General features: G+C 36.6%; 1 protein-coding gene across 4 annotated transcripts; it reads left to right on the forward strand.

Annotated features, from left to right (window-relative positions):
* The first annotated feature begins 127 nt into the window (after positions 1 to 127).
* LOC139120645 (cilia- and flagella-associated protein 43-like) lies at positions 128 to 25,651 on the forward strand. Of its 4 annotated transcripts, none has more exons than XM_070685165.1 (36): positions 128 to 298; positions 802 to 1,055; positions 1,237 to 1,333; positions 1,769 to 1,936; positions 2,382 to 2,533; positions 4,100 to 4,297; positions 4,596 to 4,702; positions 5,018 to 5,149; positions 5,728 to 5,844; positions 6,182 to 6,262; positions 6,628 to 6,880; positions 7,393 to 7,551; positions 7,684 to 7,871; positions 9,913 to 9,942; positions 11,605 to 11,754; positions 12,085 to 12,215; positions 14,240 to 14,525; positions 14,865 to 14,942; positions 15,201 to 15,326; positions 15,511 to 15,615; positions 15,928 to 16,089; positions 16,540 to 16,713; positions 17,220 to 17,426; positions 17,940 to 18,110; positions 18,525 to 18,650; positions 19,321 to 19,440; positions 19,806 to 19,913; positions 20,421 to 20,596; positions 21,027 to 21,234; positions 21,800 to 21,912; positions 22,298 to 22,457; positions 22,893 to 22,966; positions 23,210 to 23,300; positions 23,701 to 23,781; positions 24,126 to 24,279; positions 24,807 to 25,651. In XM_070685165.1, the coding sequence occupies exons 1-36, from the start codon at positions 270 to 272 to the stop codon at positions 24,974 to 24,976; spliced, it is 5,136 nt and encodes a 1,711-aa protein (XP_070541266.1). In that variant the 5' UTR covers positions 128 to 269; the 3' UTR covers positions 24,977 to 25,651. The 4 variants fall into 4 exon arrangements, with proteins under 4 accessions (XP_070541266.1, XP_070541264.1, XP_070541265.1 ...); XM_070685163.1 differs by lacking the exon at positions 9,913 to 9,942 and adding an exon at positions 11,196 to 11,246; XM_070685164.1 differs by lacking the exon at positions 9,913 to 9,942 and adding an exon at positions 11,196 to 11,246 and having other exon boundaries at positions 4,109 to 4,297.
* The last annotated feature ends 1,147 nt before the right edge of the window (positions 25,652 to 26,798 follow it).

The raw sequence follows: 26,798 nt of genomic DNA on the forward strand, positions 1-26,798 counted from the left end.
AATGCTATATGATAGCTTTCATAATAAATATTTGAATATTTCTCGTTTCTATGGTTTGACCCGAGTTCGCAGACGGATGTTGACCTCTCGCAGATTCTCACGATGCAACATGACAAACGAGATTTAAACGGAGCACGCGCAGTGAGAACCATAGCAACAGACGTAAATCTTACATGAAGACCTCCAACTTTTCAAAATTTACTTCGTTTTCTGAAGTGATCCTTGGTAATTTTGTACAATATCGGAAGACTGCTTGTGTGTAATATACTATGGATGCCATTGGTTCACTCGAATTGGCGTAAGTATGCAGGATCCCCGCACAACACAACAAAATGTGACATAAACACACAGCAAAAAGTGAAGACAGTGTGAGGTTGAACAGCCATCTCAGTTCGCGGTGTCAAATGAAATGAATTACGAATGGATCTTGCATGAAACACATTCGCGGAAACATTAACTTCGATTTTCTACGTTTGCCATGACTTTGTAAAGTTTAGTTTAAAAAGAAATTACTGTGCATAAACATTTCAACGAGGGACGTGGAAACCCCGACATCTCTTACTGCAAGAAAACATACATCATATGATAACGTCTGCAAAAAGGTGTGCAGTACATATTTTGAACGGTTGATCGTCATATTAAGAGAGAAAATTTTCATGCATCTTCGCGTTTTAAGTGTACTTGAAGCAATTTTAGATTGCAAAGTTTTTCAACTTATTCTGTTATCTACGCAGCAAATTAGCTACGAAAGAAAAGCCACATTAAATAACATTTGTCTCTGAATTGCTTGCAAAATTGCAGGTGGGCCCAGGGCTACAATGGCTCCAAAGCAGAGTATATCAGCCACAACACTATTTGCTATGCCTGCGGCAGCAATGTCAACTTCTACAACACAGATGACAAAAAAGAAACAGCATATCCAAGTCTTGGAGGAGGAATCCATTTGATAGCTGTCAGCAACACCCACCACACTGTAGCCATTGCAGAACAGGCCATAAATCCTCGTATTTTCATACATTCATATCCAGGATTTATAAAGACAGCAGTTTGTGAGAGTAAGTTGCTATGTATTTGACATGATGTGCAATGTATGTTTGTTTTGTATTGAATATGAATGGCTTTTATGATTTATTGTTTTTTTGTATTTGATTAGTGCTTATAAAAGACAACATGGTGCACTTGATCTGAGCATTAATAGGGATTCATTCAAGTGGCACTTTCAAATTCATATTTCAGATGGGGCACAATTGGAGTATGCTGCACTGGCATTCTCCTATTCTGGAAGATACTTGGCTTCATATTCAGGACTTCCAGAATTTAAACTGTCGATATGGTAAGCTTTTGACAATTCTCCCAATGCATAGTCCGTTAAGTTGCGGAATAACCATTTTGAGTGAGTATTATCTCTCACCCAAGATGGATAACTGCAGATAACCGGAGAAAACTCAGTAGTGAGTTCACATTGTTCAAAGTCAAGATTTTTCTGAAGAAGTATATTTACCGCCAGATATTACAGTATAGTATAGGTTCTTTTCGTAAAATAGTTTCTCATTCTGCACATTATGTTCTTGTCAGATAGCATTGGCACTTTTATGATCGTGTTTCTCAAATAAAATGAAACTTGACATCATCCAAAGATCAGTATGCATCAATTCCATGTAAAGTGGTACGAAAATTATTTATCCTGAAATTTTGCATGATTTAAATGGATTACAGATATTTTGTTAGTAAATGTTATAAATTCATTCCCTATGTTAATCATTGACAGGCACTGGGAGACAGGTGATCTGTTGTGTAGTAAGGAGTTAGATGGATTACCAGCCACAGATATCTCATTCAATCCAATGGACTGGCACAAAGTATGTGTGATTGGTCCAGAGCAGCTTACATTCTGGAACATTGAACAGAGCAACAAGAAATATGTACTCCTGCCAGCGTAAGCATGATTTTTTTAATTGAAAGCTTGCAATTATAGAAATTCCAAACTTTCTCCACTACAACTGTCCAATGGTATACCTGTATGCCATAATTATCCAGTGACATGTTTCATAACATGATCACTTTCATGCTCACGTGATATTCATTCTATCTACAGTCATTCCTTCCCACCCATCACTTTTTAATTAGACTGATACCTGCATAGTTCCAGCTTGACCTATTTCTGAATAAACTACTAGTATGTAAATTTCTCTATACTGTTGAATAGGAAGGTATAACAAACTAGAAACAAACATTAACTGTTCAGTGCCTTGGCCTTGTAAATTACAGAATAAAGTTGAAAACATTTTCAAAGATATAATCCCATGACTTGCTGCATTTCCATCCACTCCAAGTGGTAGTGTGACAGCTTCATCCATTTTCTGCCATTTTATTTTCTACAGAAAAGTCAAATTGCCAGCTGAAGATGGCACGGTAGATGATCGTATGGATGATGCAAGCAGCAGAATGTCAACCAGGGCAGTCATGTATGGCATTAAAGTGGACTTAGCAACTAAAGCTGGTCTTGTTGGAGAGCTTGCTGAAACATTTGAAGGTGGGAACTTGATAGAAAGTTACCAATAGAAATCTAAAATTCATATTTGTAAAGATGCTTTGCGATTGTTTACCAGTGATATTACCCCAACTCTAACTTATTGCACTTGAGCTGTTTTTTTAATGAAATCACTTGATGACATGGTACATGATAATTTGAATCTATTCCGAGAGAAAATATCACAACTTCAGTGATCTGGTAACAGTGTTTATAGAATTTTTCAATAAAGAAATTACATTCAAATTTATAACCATTCATCCTTAATGCGCAATACTCACAGAGAACTGAACCTGTTTTTTCCTTGAAGATGGAAAAAATCCTTATTACCAAACATGTTTTAATGAGGTTGCTTAACTAATAATGTCCAATTACAAATTGACATTTTCTATGATAAATAGTACATAAATAACAAATCTATAGAAAAGTATTCACCAAAGTTCCACAATTTTATTTTGTCTCTTTTGTTCTTAGGATGCACATTTTTTGCATGAATGCCATTGACACTGTAGTTGTATTTTGTATGTGCAATGCTTGTATTCCAATGCCCAATTATTATGTACAATGCTTGTATTCCAATGCCCAATTATTATCATGCCTGCCATTTTATTTATTTTGTTTCCTGTTATGATGTTTATTTGTTATCACATTGCCTGATGAACCCATAAAATTTTTATATCGGTGAGTGAGTTTCTGTTGCCAGTGTGTGTTATTTGTTAAAATAATAAACGGAACTTCAGATTAGTTTTCCTTCTGGTATATCCCATTGATATCTCAGATCTTTATTCTTCAAACTTTTTTCACATCTAAACTTGAAACAAAACTTTCACTCTTTCCATACAAGGAAGAATAGTGTTGGTGTGCTTTTTTGTTTTGCTGTGTCTTGTTTCTTTGATAAACACTAGAGAGTGATTCTTCTGTAGAATTTTTAGTATGACAGAATTGTAACAGAATCTTATAATGATACAAACATTCTGTCTATACTATCTCTGCACCATGGTTAGGCAATGGTACTGAGATTCCATAGTTGTATGTTTTGAATTCAATATATCCTCCCAACATATGTATGTACATACATGATATGCCGATTGTTGCTGTTGCTCCACTTCTTTTAGTGCTAGTTTCACATCATACCTCCCACTGCATGGATAGGAGTATCATTATTATATTCTGCCTTAATTGTATCTCATACATTTAAAATAAATTGCCAAGAGAAATGGAGCATTGTGCACTTTCTGACTTTGAGAAAAGAGCCTTGCCAACCCATTGCAATGATTAGCATAACTTGTTGTAAATACATATACATTGAATAATTTACCTACTTTGTATGACATTACGCATAGGCATGTATCAAAACAGAATGCATGTAATTGCTAGCATTGTGTAGTTACTGTAAATCAGTTCATTTAAAATGGATGCCAGAAATATAGTCTACGATATTGAAATAGAAACACACAGTGTTTCAATTTAACAAGTACAGTACTGTCCAATGTGTATGAAAACAATGAGAGTGGAGGTTGAGGAAAGGATAAAAGATTTATTGACCAGGTGTTATTATTTGTTTTACAGGCGTCAAAGATGACTTGAAGAAGCGTGTAGTGCCCGTATCTCACTGCTGGACTCCCAAATCTGAGGTGTACTTTGGCTGTGAGGGCGGACAGCTCTTCAAAGTGGATTCTGAATCACACACAGTCAAGCTGCTCTACAAACCAACATTGCCGTCAAACAGTGTCAAAGATGCAGGGTCCCCTGAATTGATAAGAGAAGGTACCAAAAATTTCTTTTCTTTCAAGTTTTTACCAGGCACAAATTAGAAACTAGCTTGTAAAATTTAAGATTTCAGTAATCATTTCAGAGCATATAGTCTATCATATCATGAATAAAAAAGGGAGGATATGTTGACAGGTGGACGAATGCACAAAAATGGTGTTGGAAAATTTTGAAGGTTTTTCTTATGGCTGATTCATGTGAACTTTTGGTCTTGGAAAGTAATAAATTAAATATAAAAATCTGTGATGTAACTTGCACCATTTTGACTTATCTTTACTGGTTGTTGTTCTCACAGATTCTGATTTGCAGCTTCCAAGCAGTCCAAATTACAACAACACACTCGGAGAGGGTTCTTTGTCCTACATGAAGCTGCATAAGGATGGCTTATATGTTGGTGGTGAGGTAAGATGGTCATAACCATAACCAACGTTGAGTAGTTTATTTTAAGCCAGTCCGACTCTTTTAATATTATGGTTACACGATTATACAGAGAAAAGGGGTTCAGAACACTTAATAGTTTGAAAACAGCTGGAACACTCTTTAAATTCTAGAATAATCCCGATAATCTTGTAAAAAGCACTTGCAACACCCAATTTTTTGGTTATAGAAAAGAGAAATCTTTGTAGGTTTTTATCGTCATGTCTATGATATTACTCCAGATTTTTGATGAAATGTCAATTGTATAACTTTATGCAATTTTGGTTGGTCAAATTTCAGGATGCTACATTACGGTGTTTGACAATTAGTCGTGATGAGATCAATTTGAGTGACAGCTGGCCATGTGAGTCAGCGATCACGTCATTGTCATGGTCATCAAGTTACAACAAGTTAGCTGTCGGAAGCTCAATGGTAAGCAAGAGAAGGGTTAAAAAACAGAGAGAGAGAGAGAGAGAGAGAGAGAGAGAGAGAGAGAGAGATGGTGTATTGACAAATGGCACACATTGGACAATAGCAGAAACTGGTTTATGCATTCAAAGGGAGTATGTTATAAATCTTGATAGACTACAGACAGATAAATAGGTGTCTATCAAATTATGGTAAAGAGATACAGTCATCACATGCATGCATGGGGCCACTGATAGATAAATAGACAGGTGTATGACACGTGAGTAGACCAACAGATATTGGCTAGATTGTGGATAAACAATGACAGACATCTCTATTGATTTCACACAGAAGTAAAGTGAAGAAAGGTCATGCTATCCAAAGCTATCTCACCTCATCCCACTTGTATGTAAACCATCAAGCATATTGACAAAATGATATGAGATATATTTAAATTTTGTCGTATCTCAGTTAATTTTTGAATATGCAAGTTTACACATTATGTATATGAGAACACAAAGGTGAAAAATTGATTTTATTAAAAAAGACGCAACGCAGTGTATCATGGCCTTTGAAACAATGAATTTCACTGTCTCTTGCAGGGTGCAGTTCATATTTATGATCCTGCAAGCCCAGGATCAGCTGAGAAGCTGTTTGATCATCACCATGGTAACTTCCTTGGAGTTGATATCCTGTCTCCTGGAACTCAACACTGTGTGGTGAGTACTATCATTCAACAACAAATACATGTGCCCCAATCTGGGTGGTCTTTATCAAGATGCTGTGAATAAATCACCTTACTGATAACTCGGAGAAAACAGGTCCTACCAATGTAGGAGTGTTTTGGTAAAGATTATCTGGCCTAGAGTTAACCTCTGTACATTTCATATGAAAATGAATGTATCTGGTAAAGAGATTTGATTGGATGAACTTGAATCTTGGATTCAGTATATTATTTATTCTACATGAGTTCAGATACTTTTCACTGTCAGTCATAATGTGTATAACTTCACTGCCACATTTATAATTTGTCATCGATATAATTCTAATCAACAGACTGTGAGACAAAGTGGAGAAGTACAGGTGTGGACTCTTGAGAAACCACAGTTAGTTTCCAGCATATCAATCTCTAGGGCTGTAAGTACATGATGTTTAGTCAAGTTCTACATACACTTCAATATGTGATAGGCTTGACAAATATCTGAATATTTGGGTCAAACCACAAAAAAAATTTGAATTTAACTGTGTATGCTTTCAGTGGATCAGAATAGTTGGTACCTAACATGGTTGGTGTGAAACACCATTGTGGGTATATGCATTGAAAAAATATAAGCTTTCCTGCTTTTGAATGATGTTGGAAAATAAGCAGTTTTTCCCCTGAAAGATTGTATACAGCGGTTTCCTAATAAATTAAATCAGAGTTTACTGAAACGTTTTACTTCAAAAGTAGAAATAAAAATTGCTATGATTCTAATTATTATGTTGTTGTTTTTCTTCACAAGGCCTCATGTATTGCCTGTTGTCCATCATCCAAGCTGGCTGCTGTAGGAACCCTGTCTGGACATGTGTACATGATAGAGTTCAACAACGTTGAAAACCCACGCGTTGTCCAACGGTTGGCTGTGCATCGCACCCCGGTCCTGCATCTAGTCTTTGAACAGTATGGACGTTATCTCCTGACGGGTTCTGATGATGGACACGTCTTCATCATGGATCCAAGACCATCCGTTGAATTCAATATCTTAGGGCATGTCTGTAAGTTGGCTGATTTGCTCCCAAGTAACTTCCTATTTGCCATAACTTTAACTTGACCACTGGTATACCCTGATCTGTGATGATCACAGATTTTTCACCAACTTGTGTTGATTTGTATAGTCACAGCTGCAATCCAGCCATTGCCTCAAATGCATTATTTAAAATACAATCTTTTTTGTGCCTTTATAGCAGAAAACACTTGTGAAAGTTGTTGGTAACAAATTTTTGTCTGTGCACTATGGAATTCACTTGTCATCTGTATAGATTATTTGTATAATTCTATTGCTATAGAATACTGTTTCTACAAGAGCAATGAGTATCTCTCAAGTCAGACTTCAGTAGTTGTGTAAACTAGTGAACATGTGTACCTGATCTGAATAAGGCTGTACGCCAATGGAGTTAGAGACATGACTGAATAGGGCTACAGTCTATGTATGCAAAGGATGTGATAATGTTACCTGTGGGTACTATCATGATGGAATTTATAATTTGTCTTGTCTTTTTTTTCTCAGTAATCGATGGTCTTATCATGAGCATATCGTGCAACACTCCTGACAAGAATGGCGACACCAAAGTAGTGGTCACGTCCAACTTGCATCAGAAAGATGCCTCCAAAAATCCTGCACCTCACAAAATCATACAATTTGATCTCAAGAAAAACTTCATCAAAGGTATGCTGCATCTCAATTGTTCATGGAATTAAATTTAAAAGACACGGTTTACAAAGTTATTTGTGCGTACTACCATTAATACTTATGCGTGATATTAAAAGCTAAGGTATACACTTTCTAATCATGCTTCAGATTTCAGTCAAGATTATCATGTCAGCCTGAAGTGTGACCTCAAAGATGAGGTCATCAACAGGATGAACTTGAACTTTGCTGTTCCATCCTATGGCGCTGCTGTTGGACCTGGGGAGATCATCTATGCCATATCTTACAACCACAAGCGTCTTTGTAAAATCCAGCTACCAGATGAACCGCCCAAAAAGGTAAGGTGTTGAACTTACGTTAACATCATAGACTTGTCTAATTTGTTAAATACATTAACCTTTTCACAGTCATTATCAACTGTATTAACTTTCCATAAACTATTTTGACCCTGTCATTTCCATGGAATTTGAAAAAAATTAATGTCTTCAGTGTTACAAGTACAAAGAAATGAGATATGAAGGGTTGAATTAATCCCATGCTGTTTTAGCATAAAACAGGATGATAAATCCCAAAGTCAATGTTATTGATGACCTATCCAAATTTGGATTGTTTTTGTTTCATTGTTGACATTTCAACCTTGCACTTCATGTCAAGTGAGCTACAAACAGTATAGTCACTAAAAAGATGTGTGTTTGTGTGTTTTAAGAGTTTTACTTTTTGTATGTTAAAGAAAAAAACCAGTAATTTATGCACCAATAACTCTACAAGTATACATGGCACGATGTGATGATTCTTGTAAATGTAAATATTTCCTGTGGATTGCATTGGCAGTGAAGAGGTTAATGTACTGTCAAGGGTATTTGTTGACATACTGGTATATAGTTCTTACTCCTCAACTTGAATTTGTTTTGCTGACTCTACCCAGATGATCTCAAAAGTGACCTCATTAGAATGGGTGGTTGGAAATTGCATTGTTGTATTCTAGTCTAAATTTTATTTCAGAGGTGAATGCACAGATAGCGTTTATCAGAATAACTTTTCCAAACATCTGTTACAAGCTGGACAGCAGTTTTTTATGACAGCTTGGTTTTCCACTGTTCCAAAAATAATATTTGAAATGGAACTTATCAAAGCCAATATTTGGCAAAAATTCGTGTCATATTGATATGGTGTGATCAGATTATTGGAGAAATAAATTTAAAAAAATATTCATTTAACCATTTTAGTAGAGTCAGCAGTAAATTCATTAAATTTACTCAGTTCTAACCAATGTTTGTTTCAGTGAACTTGACTCCAACGGTATTTCTTCTGAATGGAAACAAAATCCATGTAACATATTGAGTCAGATTCACCATTGACTTGCTGATAGTCCTTTTTGCTGGGTGCACTAACATAGTTGGTATATGCTATCATAACACAGTGCTGCTTCATTAACACAAATCCATACTCATTATGCCATATTTTTGTTGCCAAATCATAGTTTTCATGTGTGTGGTGACAGTTTAAAAGTAATGTTAATGTTTTTGATAAAGAAGTGACATTTTCAGATTCTTTGTACAATTTTTCTACAATTCTTCAATTTGTGTCAACGGAGAAGAGATATTTGTAGCATTTTGTAAAATTTGCTCTCAGTGAAAGTATACTCATTTGAATGAAAATTATTCAGACTGATTTAGTGACATGAATGTTTAACTTAATGTGGTCATTTACTTGATATCAGATGCAGTTACAAATTTGATGCAAGAAAACACCTCAAAATAATCAATTGTGTAAAAGTTTAGTACAGGCACAAATAACAACTGAAATCTTACTTTTATAGGTAATCTGTTGGGACAATTGCATCTCAAATAGTGTTACATTCCAGACTGAAAATAAAATTTTCAACATTTTCAACACTATGACACTAAAAAGTTTGATAGAATTGCTATCTTTTCAATAATCATCTTTTTTTACTCAAAAATAAAGACAGGAGAAGAGAAGCATGGAGGTAGCACAACTAGAACAAAGAAGGCAGGCATACCTAGTCTTAATCCAATTATGCATGCAGTTTAATATGTACAGGAAATTCAGTTCACACAATAGACAGAATAGTGATAAAATAACTGTACCGTAAAAGCATTGTATCTGTCCACACACAAGTTTTTGCATGATTGTTAAGTTCACAGACATTTCATTGGTGACATATGTACCTGGTACACATGCTTTTTAATATCAAGCATTTTAACCTCTCACCCCAAGTATCCTTCAATTTGCTTTTACTACTTTTTATCAGGAACTTGGGGTGTACAGGTTTTGCTTTCATTTTTGCCTTCATTGCATGTTATTATTTTTTCCCCTATTTTTTTTCTGTTTGTTTTTTTAAATGTGAATTGCTTTTAGTCCACTTCCAAATCCAAATCCAAAGCCAAGGTATGTGCTTATTCAAGTGTCGTTTTCCTCCTAAAATGACTAATGCTTGTGAAAATCTCAGCATTAAAGGTCTACTGTCATATTGTTCAAAGCAGTCTATCAGTCCGAAAACCAAAGGGCACACAGGTATGAGGGGCATCAGGCGCTGGCATTCACTATGTCAACCCTTTGAGCACCAAAGTCAATTTTTGTCACCTTTGTAAAACATGCCCTAATCAATTATTTTCAAATTTTTGCCAAAATTTTGATGAAAAACTGTAGCCAATGAAATGTGATATCCATTTTATCCAAAATTATAAAAAAATCACAGAAAAATTCATACAAATTGGTAAAATGTTGCACTAAAATTTGGCGGGAAAAATTACAGCACTCAAAGGATTAAAACACAAGCATATATTTCAAAATAACCAAACCTGTTGCAAGTGTCTCTAGAAATGCATTTACCTTGCTGAGATATCTTTTCAGTGGGCTCAGAATTTGAAAATATCATCCATAACTTTTAATGAGATTGTTTATTTTGGAATACTCTAATTGGCATGAAAAAGAATTTTATCAAAGGGAGGCTACTGGAAAAAAGTAAGCAAACCAAAGCAGACCAAGCAATGTGACAGTAAATCTTTAATCACATGGCCAAACTCACTATAATGATAATTTTCTTCACAAAGTTACTTCCAAACTTCCTATCCCCTTTTAACAGAAATAATTCCAGGGATAAACTGCACTTATGTTTGCTGTTTCTCTGATTTTTTTTGGTCCTTATTAAAGAGATAAAGATATGTTCGTATACTGAAATAATTCATTTTTTCTTAGCATGTTGAAAGTGATGGAGAAGATAATCCTGAGCTTGATGTTGCAATAGATGGGGTAAAACACATCAAACCGAACAGAAATTCTAGTGATTTGCAAAACCACAATCACAATTTGCATGAACCTTGCTGTATGATGTGAATAATTCTTGCATAAAACTTTGCTTGTGTGATGCATGTGCTTGCAAATATGCATGGTGCGTTTGGGTTTTCTCAGACTTTTTCAAAAAAACCAACAATATCAACCCTGTTTATTTCCTTCAAGTTCAGACCCACTTTCTCCCAATTTCAAACCAGATTTGAGTGTGTCTTTAGTAAACCGCAAAGGCCCTTGGCCCCTTCCTTGCCCTGCTGGTTTGAAAGGCGCGTTGCCGATTTTGATTTGATCTGAATCTGTTGATCCTGATCTGAAATCTGTGGCTATGATTTGATTTGATATTTCTTTAGATGGAGAGTCCTACCCCGTCTATAGCCTTGTCTCTCTCCATGTCCCCGGTGGTGAGTAAAAAAATGTGAACAGAAAATGGTGTTGTCATCTGCCGTTACAACACATCCTCCATCAACACTCATGTGTGACAACAACCTTCCCACATCAAAAACACCACCAAAACCACATTTGCAATTTTGGACTTGCCGTATTGTTTGATGAGTGTATCTCCAATCAACCAATCTCCTCACAAAAACCTACATATCCTCCCCATCCTGGCACCACCTCCCCTTCCTAAAAACCATCCCTCAGATCTCACTATTACCCCCATATTCACCCACTTCCCTCCCACCCCAAACAAGGATGGACATGCTCAAGTAATACTGTTGATGCTAAACTTTTGAAAACACTTTTTCTCCGTGAATACAGGAGAACAACAAGGCATCCTACCTACAACCATTGGCTGAATTTCCTGGACATGAGTTGCCAGGTGGCAAAGTTGTCTTGTCTCCTCATCAGAAGTGGCTGGCTACTTGTGCACCAGATGGCCGCGTGCATGTCAGAACTATGGATGATATGGTATGTGTTCATTTGAGATATACCTGCTCTGAATTCTTTGGGGGAGAAATGTTATGTGTTATGCATACCTACAAAGGTTTGTTCTTTCCTTCAGCTTTTCGGTACATACAACAAGACATAAAATTCTCTTGGTATGCTAACAATTCCAATTTGCTGACATGATAATCGTCCACATAAAACACTGCCACTACAATGTCACTGGGGTTAGGCAAGTAGACATGATTTTGTCCAGCAATGCATAGCATGTTGAAGTGTAGTTGAATGTACATGACAAAGTCAAATTCTATTTATCATTGTGCAAAAATTTTCTTGCTTTCTCACCTATCATAGGAAAAAGCAGTGAGCGTAAGGGCACACACCTTCCGTCAGGGTGGTGTGAATTCCATGGTGTTTTCTGCAGATTCCATGTATTTGATCACATGTGGCGCTAATGATGGAACTGTCTCCTGTTACACCTGGAAGTAAGTCCCGACAAATACAACTCTATACAGACATTATTCACAGCCATACAACATACAATTGTATACCATAGATTTCCAATGGAGAGATACATATGCTTGCAATCACGGTCCCTCCACAAAACGGTCAAGAAACGCTTTTGTTCAAAGGTGCTAATCACCTACACAGTTGCAACAGTCCGCGTTGCGGTGGACGCAGGAAGCGAATGACGTCATAGGCAAGTTAGCGTCTTGTTTCAGTGGCGTCTTGTGACACGGTCCCGCTCCGGTATCCTACGATTTTCAGTCAATCAGGCTACTTTATTTTCATCTTTCTGCACTGTTTCGCATGTATTTGAAGACTGGTGAGAAGATGAGTAAAACAGTTTCTTAAAGATCTAGGTCACTATCGAGAAATCTTGGATGATATTTTATGGCTGAGTTCAGCCATGAGGTGATCTTGACCGACGCCATGCATTTCGGAAACACTGTGAATTTTACTCCCCCGTTTGTTTTTTCACCTTTCATCAAAAAAGTAAGTCATGCACCTCCTAACAAGGCAAAGACTTCGAAAAAATAGGGAATCGTGTTGTGTTGTTATTTTGAAACCTAATTCGACAAGAAAACTAGTCTTTTTTGTCGCGTTTATATTTTAAACTGAAAACAAAATGGCGTCGCTTGGGATCGACGAGTCGTATCTGCATTACATGGGAAAATCCTAAAATGTCTTCCTTAACTCCCTTTTGATATCGATTTAACATGATAATTCCTCAGTTCCAAACTTTGAGAGTTCGATTTGAAATTTTTAATCGTTTTCAACAAAATTCAATGCACGAAATCAAGGAACTCTTACAATGACCTTGTTTTTGCAAGGTGCTCCCGTCGACCATGAGTCGACCCATTGAGAGTTGGCGTTATGGTAATAGTGCAACGTTTTTCGCCCCTTTTTTTCTCCTTTATCGATCGATCAGAGGTGTCAAGTGCGTCCCTACCGATCGTTCAGTCTTCTCAAAAGTAGGCAATCAGGTTCATGACGGAATCTGTTCTTTCTTAAAGACACAAGTTACTGCCGAACCCAATGTTTTGATTTTGTCGACCTTTCGAATTCTCAGACCGACCGCCAAATTTAGAGAATCTAGAAACCCTACAAGTGTCGCGACATTTTGGTGACATGACCTCCCCAAGCCTGGGTGCCAGACTCTCTGCCATTGATTTTCCTGATTGAGGATCAAGTGAGATGCAAATCATGTCGTGTATGGGTTTCGTATATTACCCACGAGAGACCGTGGTCAGCCCATCGATGGGTATTTATATACAAACTGATTGTATCGGTTGCTACACTGTGGACATTGGAAGACCACGCAAGGCTTGGGTTTCGCAGCAGTACATGTCGACGCAGGATTTTTATCTTCCAAAATGAAGTCCCAATCAACATGGTAGTCGTCAAAATTGACGAAATCGTCTCCGAACTTGTACATAGTTCACGCTGCGTGACTCCACGGCAGGCAGATGTAAACAAACTTTGGCCTTTAGACGCATGCGCAGACAATAATCAGAATGCATTCTGGGAGAATTAAGTTTCTGCTTACGATAATTTTATGCACGTAACTGTTAACACCTCCCACCGCACGCGTGATAATCCGGGATTATCCCCATCAGTAAAATCAACAGAAAGCCCAATCGAAACCCGGACTATAACAAAAGAAACTGGTGGCGTTTCTTGACCGTTTTGTGGAGGGACCGTGTTGCAATGAGGGATGACATGCTGCTTGTAATCAACAGTTCATGCTGTGATAAAGACATTGTTTAATTGATTCTTTTCAACCAACTGAAATTTACAAAGGTTCAAGTTTACTTTCCAAAATGCAATAAGTTATACCTTAGCTCTGAAAGTTTCAATCGTGGTAACGATCAACCTTCTTTGTCATTCTGGAGTCCCAAAATGAATTGTTGAAAAGAATCTACCTCTTAGCACAGTAGCAATATATTAAGAATATTGAAATGGCATTCAGGGTATAAAATCAATCATTATCTCCTGGTTTGATCAGTTTTACCACATTTGGGAAGAACAAGTACGCATCAGCTGTTGAAATGAGCCGCACGTTGAACGTTGCATTGAACGGTGTCAGGAAGAAAGAGGATGAGGTATTGGCCAATATGATGGAGTGGTTCCCAACGACATCTCAGTCAGGGTCAAGGGCAGCATCTGTCATTGAGAAAGATACGCAGGAGTTATCGGAGAAGGAGAAAGCAGTGGAGAATGATCAGATTTACACCACACCAACACCGATACCAAGCTCTGATGCTACCTGGCTTGAGTTACAGGAACTTGAGGTAGGTTAGGATATCACCGAAGACAAGGGATTGTATGGGAAAATGATACTTTCACAATCATGGCACACTAGCCAGCTGAATGTTTGTGTATCATTTATCAAAGTGAACTGAGCAGGCTATGCATGACATTTGAAACTTGTGAGTCAAGTTTACAGAATTTTGAATGTCAACAGATTGGTCCTTGATGAAGAATACATCAACAATCAAAATAAAAAAAAAATGTTTTCTTGTGTGTTTGGCCTATAAAGCATATCAGTGTGCATATGTATGTAGTAGTATGCGTATCATATAGTAATATGTACTGATGTTTTTGTGTGACACAATTGTTTTTCACTGTAGGCAATCAAAGAAGAAGACAAGCAATATGCAGACATGAAGAAAGATCTGAGAACTGATATCCGGGACCTCAGAAGAACTGTTAGTAAACTCAATCCATAAAAAGATGTTTCATAATGTTACTTCTGAAGGAAATAATATGTGTACATGCTATATGTTAAGCATTTGACTCCAGAAAAATAGTACACATACCCTATGCAGAGGATTTCAAAACACAACGTTCAAGTAATTCTACAAACATCAGCAGACTTGTCTTTGGTTGATGACCTGTTCTTACCATGTTTCTGTATTATGCCCTACAGTTTCGTTTCTGATGAATTTTTTTCAAATTTTTTTCAGATTCAAGCAATGATGAAACAGAATGAGACATTGCCAGAGATGGAAAAGCTAGCACACCAGGAATTTAACCTTGACACTGAGGAACAGCAGAGGCTGGAAGCTGAGGGCCAAGCTGAAGTTGAAATGGTGAGTTTGTAGGCCTAGAAACCCAGTCAATACTGAATATTAACATAATACACAGACTTGTAAAGAAGTATGCACACACATCAAACACTTATTGATAAAATTAATTAGTAATATGTGCCGGTTTGTGGTAAACATCAGATGGTCTTAGATAGTAACTCACCAAGTAATATTTTTTACATTACAGATCCGTGAAGACATTGAGTTTGAGAACCTTGCAATGGTATACCTGAGGGACACGATAAAGAGGACATGCTGGGATTCTATGGCTGTCAAAGGAAGAAGTCTCAAGGTAAAACTCAGTCAGATTTTAGAAGCCCACTCTTTTGTTATCTCAGGTCAGCACATACAAATTAGCGGAATTCGTCTGTCATCATTCAAACAAGGGAAGATGGCATGACAAGACATGTGTGGTAGTTGTAGAGAAATTGTTACAGAAATCAGTTCAGAAATAGTAACAAGAAGAAGATCCGACAGTGTGAAAATCTTGACAATAAATGGTGTTGAATAAATGCATGCTGTAAGATGACTGCTAAATGATGAGTTTCATGCTACTTCATTGATGTCATCCTGAAAGGTTACATACACATCTATTGTGTTGTAGGCATTCCATTCCAACTTGGAAGTCACCAACTATCCCATGAGAGACAGAACTCATGCTGAGAAGGAAATCCTGGCTTTTGTCACCAAAATCCGTGAAATTGAAATTGCTGAACTTGAGGCTAGAAAAGAAATCATGGAAACGCCTAGTAAACCTGGAACCGCTGTAAGTTTGTGATTCGAAGTAATTGTTAATGCTTGCGACGATATTCCTTCATTTTACCAAACTGAAAAGCCTTTTCTTTCTTAGAATTTTTTGTTATAATTGTGTTTGTACGTCTGTCCACTGTAACTTGATAACAGTACGTCTGTCAATACTGATATTTTTTTTTCTTTGCTAAGTTTTGTTCTATTCAGACACGTGACATTGATTGGTTTATCAGATATATTTATATTAGATATTTTTACCAGTCTTGTGTTTCTCAAATTCTGCCTTAACATTGTAAATGCATAATTTTTACATAAAAATTCATTTATGGACATTAAATGACTGTGAGTTGACCATTGATTTGATCAGATCGTGTCCCAGTACCACCAATTCAGTAAACAACAGACCAGTAAATCAGGGAATAAGTGACCCATATACGCCCTTTTTCTGTCTTGATGTAACTTTCAGGGTGAAAATGAAGAGAAAGAACTTGATGATGAATCTGAGGAAGGTGATGGCAAGGAGCAGCCATCCACAACTGGCAGTCTTGGCGCCATGTTTGGCGGTGGCAGTGATCTCTTCTATAGCCAGTTTGAACTTCACACCAAACAACAAAAGCAAAACCAAATCATACTTCTCAAGGTGAGTCTGGTGAAGTTGTTCCCTGCAGAGTAATGTTAACAAACCCTAGTCTTTCCATATTCAAATTTGCTGGGACATCAAAGGTCATGTTATTAGCAAATATACATTTATCACAAGTCGACTTACTTCCGCAGTTGTTCAAGTGATCATCAGTATTATGGAAATAATTTCCTGACTCAAAGACCTGTGACAAAATTTATGAGTGTAAAACCAAGTGTTAGTTCGTTGCCTGGGCTGTGAATGTCAGAAGCTCTTGCTGTCCATCGTGGAAATTTTAACAAATCCGATGAGAGTTTCTGAAACAAAGAAGCATTATTATGTAATGATGATTTCATTGTTGTACAGTGAGGACTGACTCACATCAGAATAGTCTGAATTATTAAAATAAAAAAGCCATGAATTTTTTGTACTTCATCTGTTGAAAATGGAGAATTGATCATTTGTTCTTTATTGCACACGATAGCTTTACTAAATATGGTGTTTAATTTGTTTCATGTGCAAAACAGGATGCCCTGTATCGCATCAGGACAGCCTTCAACAAGGAGTTTGATGAGGTGTACAAAATGAAAGAAATGGAGATTGCCAGAATCAAGGAGAAGAATACGAGAATCAGGAAAATCCTGGAAGATTTGGACAGTGGTGAAGCTGTATGGCAGCCTGAATGGTCCATTGATGAAAAACCAGAAAGATTGTTGGAAGTCAGTGATAGTGAGGTAAAAATGAGTTTAAAGTAATTATTATGCTGTTAGTGTAATGAAAAACTATAGATTATAGATTAGTACATAGAATTTCAAATGTATTTTATTTGAACATTGTGAAGCCACTGAATTTGTTTTACTTGTGTGTAAAGACAAGTGTTGTTGATATATAGTAGAGTATAGTTCTTGCATGAGTATGTAAACAAAAGAAAGGTCTTTGATCTGAAAATGATCTGGGAAGTTTTGCTGTGCGAGAAAGTTTTAGAATTTACCATATCAGTTTACTGTCAGAATTATTATACCAATATTTGTAAGTCTAAAAGAGACAGAGCTCTGAACTGAGACTGATATCATCCATGGCTTTGATCAACAAGATATTTGTGTTTCTTATTAGACATGATTAAGGACAAAATAAATATATAGAATGAAGCACACACTCTATTTTTCCACAGAATGGAATTTGTTGTACCAGAGGTTTTGCTTATTTGCACTGTAATTGATCGCCCTTTCAACCTTGCACTCTTTCAGGTCAAAGTTGAAAAGTACATATCGCCAGAGCAACAAGCCAAGCTTGATGAGGAAGCCAAGATAGAGGAAGAGAGACGACTGCGAGAGAAAGCAGACAATGCTAGAGAGAGGGCATTGGATATGATGATGGGTGGTGTCTTAGAAGTCAAGAAGGAAGATGAACTGAAAAAGGTGAGATGTCTGATGACAACAAATTAAAAATACTCAAAGCAGTTCAGGAGAAAAAAGTAACTCTTGTGCTAATCAACACACTAAAGAAGTGTGGCAAGGTGAAAATTGCAAAACTGAAAGTTACATTTAGAAACATTTTGTGGAGCTGCTGTTCAAGGAGGACTTAAAGTGCTAGAAATATATTTCACATGAAGTACTTTATCCTTCTGAGTAATGATATAAATAAACTCTCTTTTTCATTAAATATTCAAAACTAGACTCTAGAGTAACTGTTGTACAAATTAAAGGAAGAAAAAAGAATATTTCTGTGAATGGTGTATTTTGGACATACCACAACAAGATGAAAATGTCCAGTTTTGTGCCATATAATTATTATGAAATCATTAATCTGTAATGTCAAATCCTTGTTTTCAGGATATTCCAGTGCCTGCATTCATGTCCAAACCACAAGAGGAATGGTCAGAAGATGAGAAGAAACTGGCACAGGATTATGAAAGGAAAGTCAAAGAACTCAATGAAGAGAGAGAAAAATATCGTAAGGTATGCTTTCGGCTATATTCTGGTGTTTTCCATTTTTGCTTAACTGTGTTGGCAAGAGTAGCTAAGACTGTCGAGGAAGATACTTTTACGATATCAAGTATATATATTCAAATCACAGCAATAGCATTTTAAGTGCGCGAGAAACATTGCATGGAATGTCTGTGGGTAATGACTGTTTATGATACCCAAAGTACAGCCGATTGTGTTTGTCCCTCTGTGTGTTCGCTGTGGATGATTTTAAGGCACCCATTAACAAATGTGTCGCCATGATTTCTTTTGTGCACTCTATGGATGTAAAACAAGATAATAGTTTCACAGGCTGTCAGATTTGCATTTCAGTCTTGTTGTTCACTGGTATGTTGAATTAGAGGCAATATTATAAAGTGGTCTTGAATGAATATAACAGCACATTTGATTTGATACCATAGACAGGAATTTTAAGTGTATAATAATATGGTTATCATGAAAACAGTGTAAAGTATGCACTCAGACATTAGCACCTGGCTTAATCTTCCACTCTGTGTCAGGCAATACTTGGGCATTAATGTTCTTGTATATACTGTGCACTATATTCATAATAACCTTAAATATAGCTAGTATCAGCGATAGCATCATCCACTGAGTGAGTAACTTCACTCACAATTTGATTAACACATTTTCTGTTCTACAGGCCCTTGAATCAGAGCTGAAGAAATTACAGACAACATTGGCAGACACTACCGGTAACTTTGATGACAAACTCACAGATCTCTTCCAGAAGAAAATTAAAACAGAGATGGTCATTAACCAGGTAGGCAGACTTTTGATGACTCTCATTTCTCACATAAAGCATAAAGCGCTTCTAGTCTCTCTGAAACTAAAACTTGAAGCCAGGTACGTACATAATTCTGTTCAGTGTTAACACCAGAGAGTATCTTACCACTAGTTTCTCTGTGTACTCTGATGTCCTTATGTCAAATTTCCTTACTCCTGACAAGTTTCATCTACATTTCCGTGTTTTGGACAAGAAATGTGGAGTCTTTTACAATGAAAGGTTATACGTACTCATAAACTGGTGCATTATAAATGTTGGACAAACTCGAACTACGGCTGTGGACATAAAGCTACACAAGAATGTATGGCGAAATGTTGGCAATGATTTATTTTACTTAACAGGAAGAGCTGAAGATTGTGCGACTGCAGTTTTCACTGCTACAAGAGGAAGAGTTGGGCACAAAAGAAGCGGAAATTGCAAGAAGATTGAAGTCCAGACAGACAAGAAAGGTGAGCCACATCCTACAGATACGTTGGTGTAGTTTTCTATTTAGAACAGAGGGCTTTACTATGGATATACCTTACTGTATAGGGTGGGTGTGGCATTACTTTCAGTGTAGGTGGTATGCAGAGTGGTGAATTTAGGAACAAGTAAGACAATTCAATTGCATGAATCTCTTGGGAATCATGAAATGTGCATTGAATTTCTGAAATAGTTGTGATGCAGATATAAAATTGGTCAAAACAGACTCATTTCTTGCTTCCAGAGTAAGCAAATTTTGACAGTGCCAAAGATGATGAATACCATGTGACCACTGACAATATAAGAAAGATGGCTGTTGTGTAGAGGGCCTTTAACATGTGAAATGTTACTAGATTGCCTCAAGGTTACCACTATGAAGAGGTGACTGCTCTGTAAGTGTGAACACAGAGACAGGTTCAACTGTTTAACTATTTCATTTGCGAGTTACATCACTAACAGTGCTGTTCTGCTTCTGTTGTTTCTTGTTCTGATAGACTGGTGGTCAATTGGCTGTCATCAACGCCAAGAAGGAAGCTGATCAGTTCAGGGATACCTATGACATCCTGGTTGCGGAAGACAAAGTGCTGGATAAGGTTTTCCGCCGGGAATTCAATGACGTGCCTACGTCACAAGTGGATCAGCTGTACAAATTGTTCAGAAGAAGACCCAGGTATGGAAAGGATCTTGCTACAGATGTCTTTATTGTTCTGTGAACTGTAGATACATGGATTTCTGTACTTTGATAAGAGAAATAGCCAAGTGTAGGCTATATGATGACAGTGTACTGATAGTTTTTATGCTGTTTGTGAAGGACCTATACTTGATGTTTTTACTTACATGATACTTGCTGCAAATTTAGGAATTTTTCTATTGAATTCAAACTCACAACTTGGTCTGCTACTAACTAGCGAAGAGTCAAAAACAATTTGGGTGCATCCTCAGTCAAGAAAATGGTAGCTTGTAGTATAGTGTAGAGCGTTTCATACCAAGTCCCTGTTTTTTCACCAAACTGAATTCAGAATCTGATGCATCCATAAAAGAGAAATGTTTATAAACATGAACTGGCATCCTCTTACTTTTGACCTTTGAACTTATTGCAGAGGTCGTAGAGGAGCAGAGCACAGTATGGATCTGCCATCAATTAGTCCATACGGTGAACGTCCGCCATCACCTAGGCAACAACTCTCCAATTTGCTGAAGGGTCTGACGGAGTTGGACGATGAATCACACATGCCGGAAGGTGTGGAGTTGTCAGTCTGGGAAAGGATGTGCCTTGCTAGGAAAAATAAACTGGAGAGTGAACAAAATGTAAGTCTGCAATTTTTAACATGCTTTGCATGTACTGACTTTAAAATGAATTGATCAATTAGTGATAACAACAGACAAAAAAGAAATTGTTTGAAGCTTATTGCAATATTACAATATAATCAGATTTTCTGTTCAGCTATAAGCTCTGACAAATATTAATGATTTCAGAAATGAGAGTGATACAAGCGTTGTACACAATTTGCCTTTTCATATGGTTGAGTGAAACAAAATAGAATATGTGTGCATATCAGTATTCTATTCTTTTTCAACAAATTTTAGAATATGTGTGCATATCAGTATTCTATTCTTTTTCAACAAATTTTAAACTCATTGTTGACATTTTCGACTGAAAGTGAATATCTGAAGTTGGGCATGCCAGCTTACACCAGTAATACAAACCAGTTGTCCAGTGATATTCACTGTTTTTTTAATGTGAAGAGAATCTATGAAAGTCTTTTCTCGTGAAATTTTTGCGAGAAAAATATTTTTTTAGTTTCACTTTTAAAGCAAATACCATCTTCATCTGCACCTGATTTGACTGTTTGCTTGTTCTCTCTGTACACAGGTAAAACAGAAAGCTCTGGTCATGGCGGACATGAACGCCTTCCTTCAAAGAAGACAAGAAGAAGACGAAAACTTGAAAGCAGAAATTGAAGAACTCCTTGAAAGGATTAACAAGTAAGTATGTCAGATGAATTTGTTTTACAGAGTTCATGATCAGGAAACAGGAAATTGTTTTATTGATGGAATGTAGTGGTGATCATTCACATCTGTTGGACAAACTGGTTCATCCTATACAGTTCATTGAATATTTGTTCAACTGTGCCATTGAAATCTGTAGTGCTACACTGATACCGGTACACTGTGGTGAAAAGGAAACTCTGTAATAAGACATGTAAACAATTGTATCATCTCTGAAGCAACTTAATGGCTGCATATTAACATTGAATTACCTTGACACACTGCCAAACATAAGAGAACATCATGAAATACCAGAGATTTTCATTTTCAATACTATTGTGACATATTAAATCAAAAAAATGTTAATAATTTTTGACAACAGTGTACAAGAGGAGAAGCTGAGATTCATGTGCAACCTTGAAGTTCAGTTCTTACTCAAACAAGGTCAAGTTGAAGTAGACCCTGGTCCATTTGTGTATGACCACACTGATAGTATACTGATACACCGTGGTGTTACAGAAGATCTCAATGCCACAATTAGGGTAAGTGGTGTCTACAGTAGTTCATGTAATGTACATAGCGTCTATTACCAGTTATGCATCAGTTCCAATTATCATCAAACTTACAAAGAGGTGTTCCCAAAGATATGAAAAGTAGACCAAGTTCATGGGGATTGTTCTAGTGTACAATACAGTGTCAATGAAAATCGTGATCCAACATACCCATGAGGAAAGTGAAAAAGACGGAAAATCTGTGTTATGTTGTTCCAAACAGTTATACTATGTCAGTTTCGTGGATGCATTAATACAGGGTGTTTTTCAAAGTTTGAAAATGTATATAGACTTGATATTATCAAAGCAAATCACAAACAACATTCTAATGCTAGAATAACAGTACAAAAACAACTGGATATCAGAGGGATTACCTTAAATTTCATTGAAACACAGTAATACCATCTTTAATTTGGATTTTTTCAGCAATTGGGTGAACAAAAGATAGCAGCAATGACTGAAAGTAAGGATTTCAGAAAAGGAATCCATGTCTTGGAATGGTGAGTTATTTAAGCAAGGTGTTTGTGTGTTTTTTGTGTCTGGAACAATGATGTCTAATGTTTGTCAGTCTGAAGTTGTGTAAATATCAAACTTGGAAAAGTCTTGCTTTACTGAGGATGAATTCAAAGAAATCAGTCTGAACAGATGATCTGGATGAGTGTTGTCAAATTGTAATTAAGAAGACCATGCACATTTACCAGATACAAAGGTTTTATAACATCAAAACCATGACTTCTTTAAAGGGAACACAACAAGAACTTGATGAAAATTGAAGATTTACTGAACAAAGCCCGTGATATTCAGTCATTGAAAGTATCAAGGGAGCTTCAGAAGGTAGGTTTTCATGAGAACATTTTACAATACATTGTTTCATGTCATTGTAGTTTTCAACAGTGTATACCAGATAATTGTCAACTACAGGGAGAGAATAGAATTACAATACTGTAACATCTTCTGCCACAATTCTACTGATGAAACTGTTGAAAAACAGCCAGGTGTCTGACATAGTGAAATTCTGTATTAGTGTCTTTGACATTTTTTCTGGGGAACATAACACATGGTTCACATGTGTGTTATACTTTTTACCTTTTATGTGATAAAAAGTCAGTGATCCAGCTCTTTCATCCATAATGCCTGTGAGTATACCTGTTGTAGGAATGAATGGTGTTTAAGACTCTTGTGTTTGTGGGTTTACTTCTGATATTGACACCTATTTATCATTCATCCCTTACAGTATTTGAATGATGCTGACCATGAATCCAAGAAACAACAAGAAATTGGCAAACTTGAAGAAACCCTTGACCTGCAAGATAGAGTGAGTATATTCTAAACATTATCAGAAACAAAGGTTGAGAAAAATACCATCTATATCTTGAAAATTCTCTGTGAAACAACTGGAGACAGACAATTAGAAAAACATTCAAACCTCTGTATAAAACACAAAAGCCACTCTGATTTCTAAAATGTCCTCTTACACGTTCAAATGTTTCTGTCGTATATTTACATGAAATATATTATATAAAAAAGAACGGGGGTTTTTGAGCACAAAATATATTTTCTTCCAATATTTAAGTTCCATAGTCATCAATAATACAGATGACAAGCGTGTCTGTGATAGAATGTTTAGCCTCAATCATTGTTTCCCTTTGTTTGTTTCAGCACCATGAAAAGAATGTTAGAGAGCGTAAGGACATTTTGGGAAATATTCGTAAAGTAATCCGTCGGAAGGAGAAAGAAAACAGTAAACTGATGAGAGAGTTACAAGAATTCAATGTCTCCGTGGCAGAGAGGAAACACATCGATGCTGTCAATGGTTAGTCTTTCCTTTTACTTTCCTAAGTGTTCTTTGATTGGCTAGGATGCAATAGTTCATCTGTTCATTGACCAGTCATGAGGATCGAATGTCCAATAGATGGGTCAAAATCACTCTTTTGAAATTAATGTACATATGGTGCTATGCACTACAGGTAAATTTCACGGCTTCTTCACAATGGGTTTCTTCGTAACAGCAGATTTGATGTTTGTGGATCACAGAAACATAGCCATGCTTTACCAACAAGATAGCATAGACAGATCTGCATAAATCTTACATGTCAACATTTCTTCCTTCCCTCCTGTCATATCGTTTAGTCCCAATGTGTACAATACTGCGATTGGACCAATGTAATGAAATAAGTGGTGAAAGGACGTTTTCTAGTCACTGGTCACTGAATTCATTTATCTGAGCTAGCACTGCCTCTGGCATGAAATATGCAACATGATTTATTATACAATCTGAATAGCAATTGCTTTAATGATTACAACTAATATTCTGAATTTTCTGCCCTGACACACAAACAGCTGACAGGCATGCAGACTCTGGCGCTGAGAAGAGAATGCATGATATCGTGCAGAGACGCAAACTCGTGGACCTTGCTAAGGCACAAGCCCAGGAAGTAGCCGTCCTCAGAGCTGAAGTGGAGAGACTTCGTATGAGAACGTTCCCAGCATTGGTGCAAGTCGAACACTAAAAATGACCCTACAATTTACAAAGGAATCAGTGATGTTTCATTCCATCCAAAGTATCCACCTTTACATTATTTTCTAGTGTTTCAAAAGGTATATCAGCACAGTGTACATTTCCGTCCTCAGTACCAAGTATTGTTTTCTTTGTGACATTCTTGTACTTACCCAAACCAAGTGTTTATTTCATGACTGCATGCTGTCATAACCCAACTGAAACAGCTGAACAGAACTGTAACACGATTTGTGTTCAAATTACATCTGTCCTTTGCAAGGTCAATGCTGATTGGTGGATAGATATCTGACCAATTTTTTCCAGCCAATCAGAATCAATAGTTGAATTTTTCAGTTGCCTCCAAATCATGACACCTCAGCATACCACATTTCCGTCCTGTTAATTTATTACACAATGGACGCTGGTAATTTTTGTTGATCTTGAGCCAATCATCTTTGGGCGTGGATATTGAGACATATAGTTGTGTGTATTCTAGTAATAGTATTAAACAGGTGTTTTGTATACATACATAAACTATTTTAAATAATTGTATATAGCTTTGAAAATATTAAAATTTGTAAACTTGTTATGACTTTACAGTTTGTACATGAATTTACTGTCCACTGTACACTGCGTTCTTTCAATATTTGAACCCTAATATTGGAATAAAAATGCTGTATGAAACCAACTGTTTGGTCTCTGTGTGCAAATTAATCAAAATCTTTGTTATCAACAAAGCTCACCTTGTTCTGACACAAGATAGACATGGATCTAAAACGTGCTTCAAAATAGCATCCACAGTACTGTACATGTAACACGTACAGATGTCATGTCAACCACCAGTGAGTTACCAGGCCACAATTTTTTTTACATTTTGCACACTTTTCATCATCATGTCTAACTAGATATACTTCAACCCTTTAACCAGAATGGTTTGGCCCATTTCCATTGTATTTTATACTATATTTGAACCAGTATATGGAGAAACTGGGGTGAACGGATTAAGTTTACACCATAAATCCTTTCAATCCACTTCCCGTTGGAGGTGGGACCAGCTTTGCTGTGAAGAAAAATAAAATATTACCAAAATTTTGTTGTCAACAAAGTCTGATACTGAAATATATAGCATTTATACAGCGTGCAAGTAATCTGGTCTGTCGCGACCTTATGTAAACATACGCCAGAATTATGTATGGCAGGGCCCTAACCCATTAAATCCTATTCCCAGAGCTATGGCCAATAGTTGCCGATTTAACATTTTTTACATTTGCAGACCTTTAATGTAATAAATGTAAAAAAATATATTAAATGTAAAGAATGTATTTCGTGCAGACCTTTCATGTAATAAATGTATTAAATGTAAAGAATGTATTTCGTGCATGGATAAAAGTAAGAAATGTAAAACATGCAGAATTCTTGACTACTGGCCATGGATGACAATGAACCTACCTGTGAAGACTGTCCGAGACTTACAAAGAGGCAAATCCTCTTTTGTTCAGTTCAAGGGTTTTGGATTCACTACACTCAGTGTGAGTTTTTGGACAGGGTAGTGAATTTCGCCCAGAGCCGTTTCATAAATGACGAGCACTACGAAATCTTATTACCATACCTTTTGAAACTTTATTGTGTTTATCCTCAAACTGTTAACAGGACGGAAGTGGTATTTAGGGGGTCAAAGTTGCCAAATTGTTGACCCCATGTTGAGTGCGTTGTACTCGGACTGCTATCGCAGTAATCGGACGTCGTATTTGGAATGTGATTATAGGGGCTAAACTTTGAAACTTCAAACCCCCGATTTTCAATTTCGATGTGTTTCGAAGACTGATTGTAAAAAT

The sequence above is a fragment of the Ptychodera flava genome, chromosome 20, assembly GCF_041260155.1.
Source record: "Ptychodera flava strain L36383 chromosome 20, AS_Pfla_20210202, whole genome shotgun sequence".
NCBI lineage: Eukaryota > Metazoa > Hemichordata > Enteropneusta > Ptychoderidae > Ptychodera > Ptychodera flava.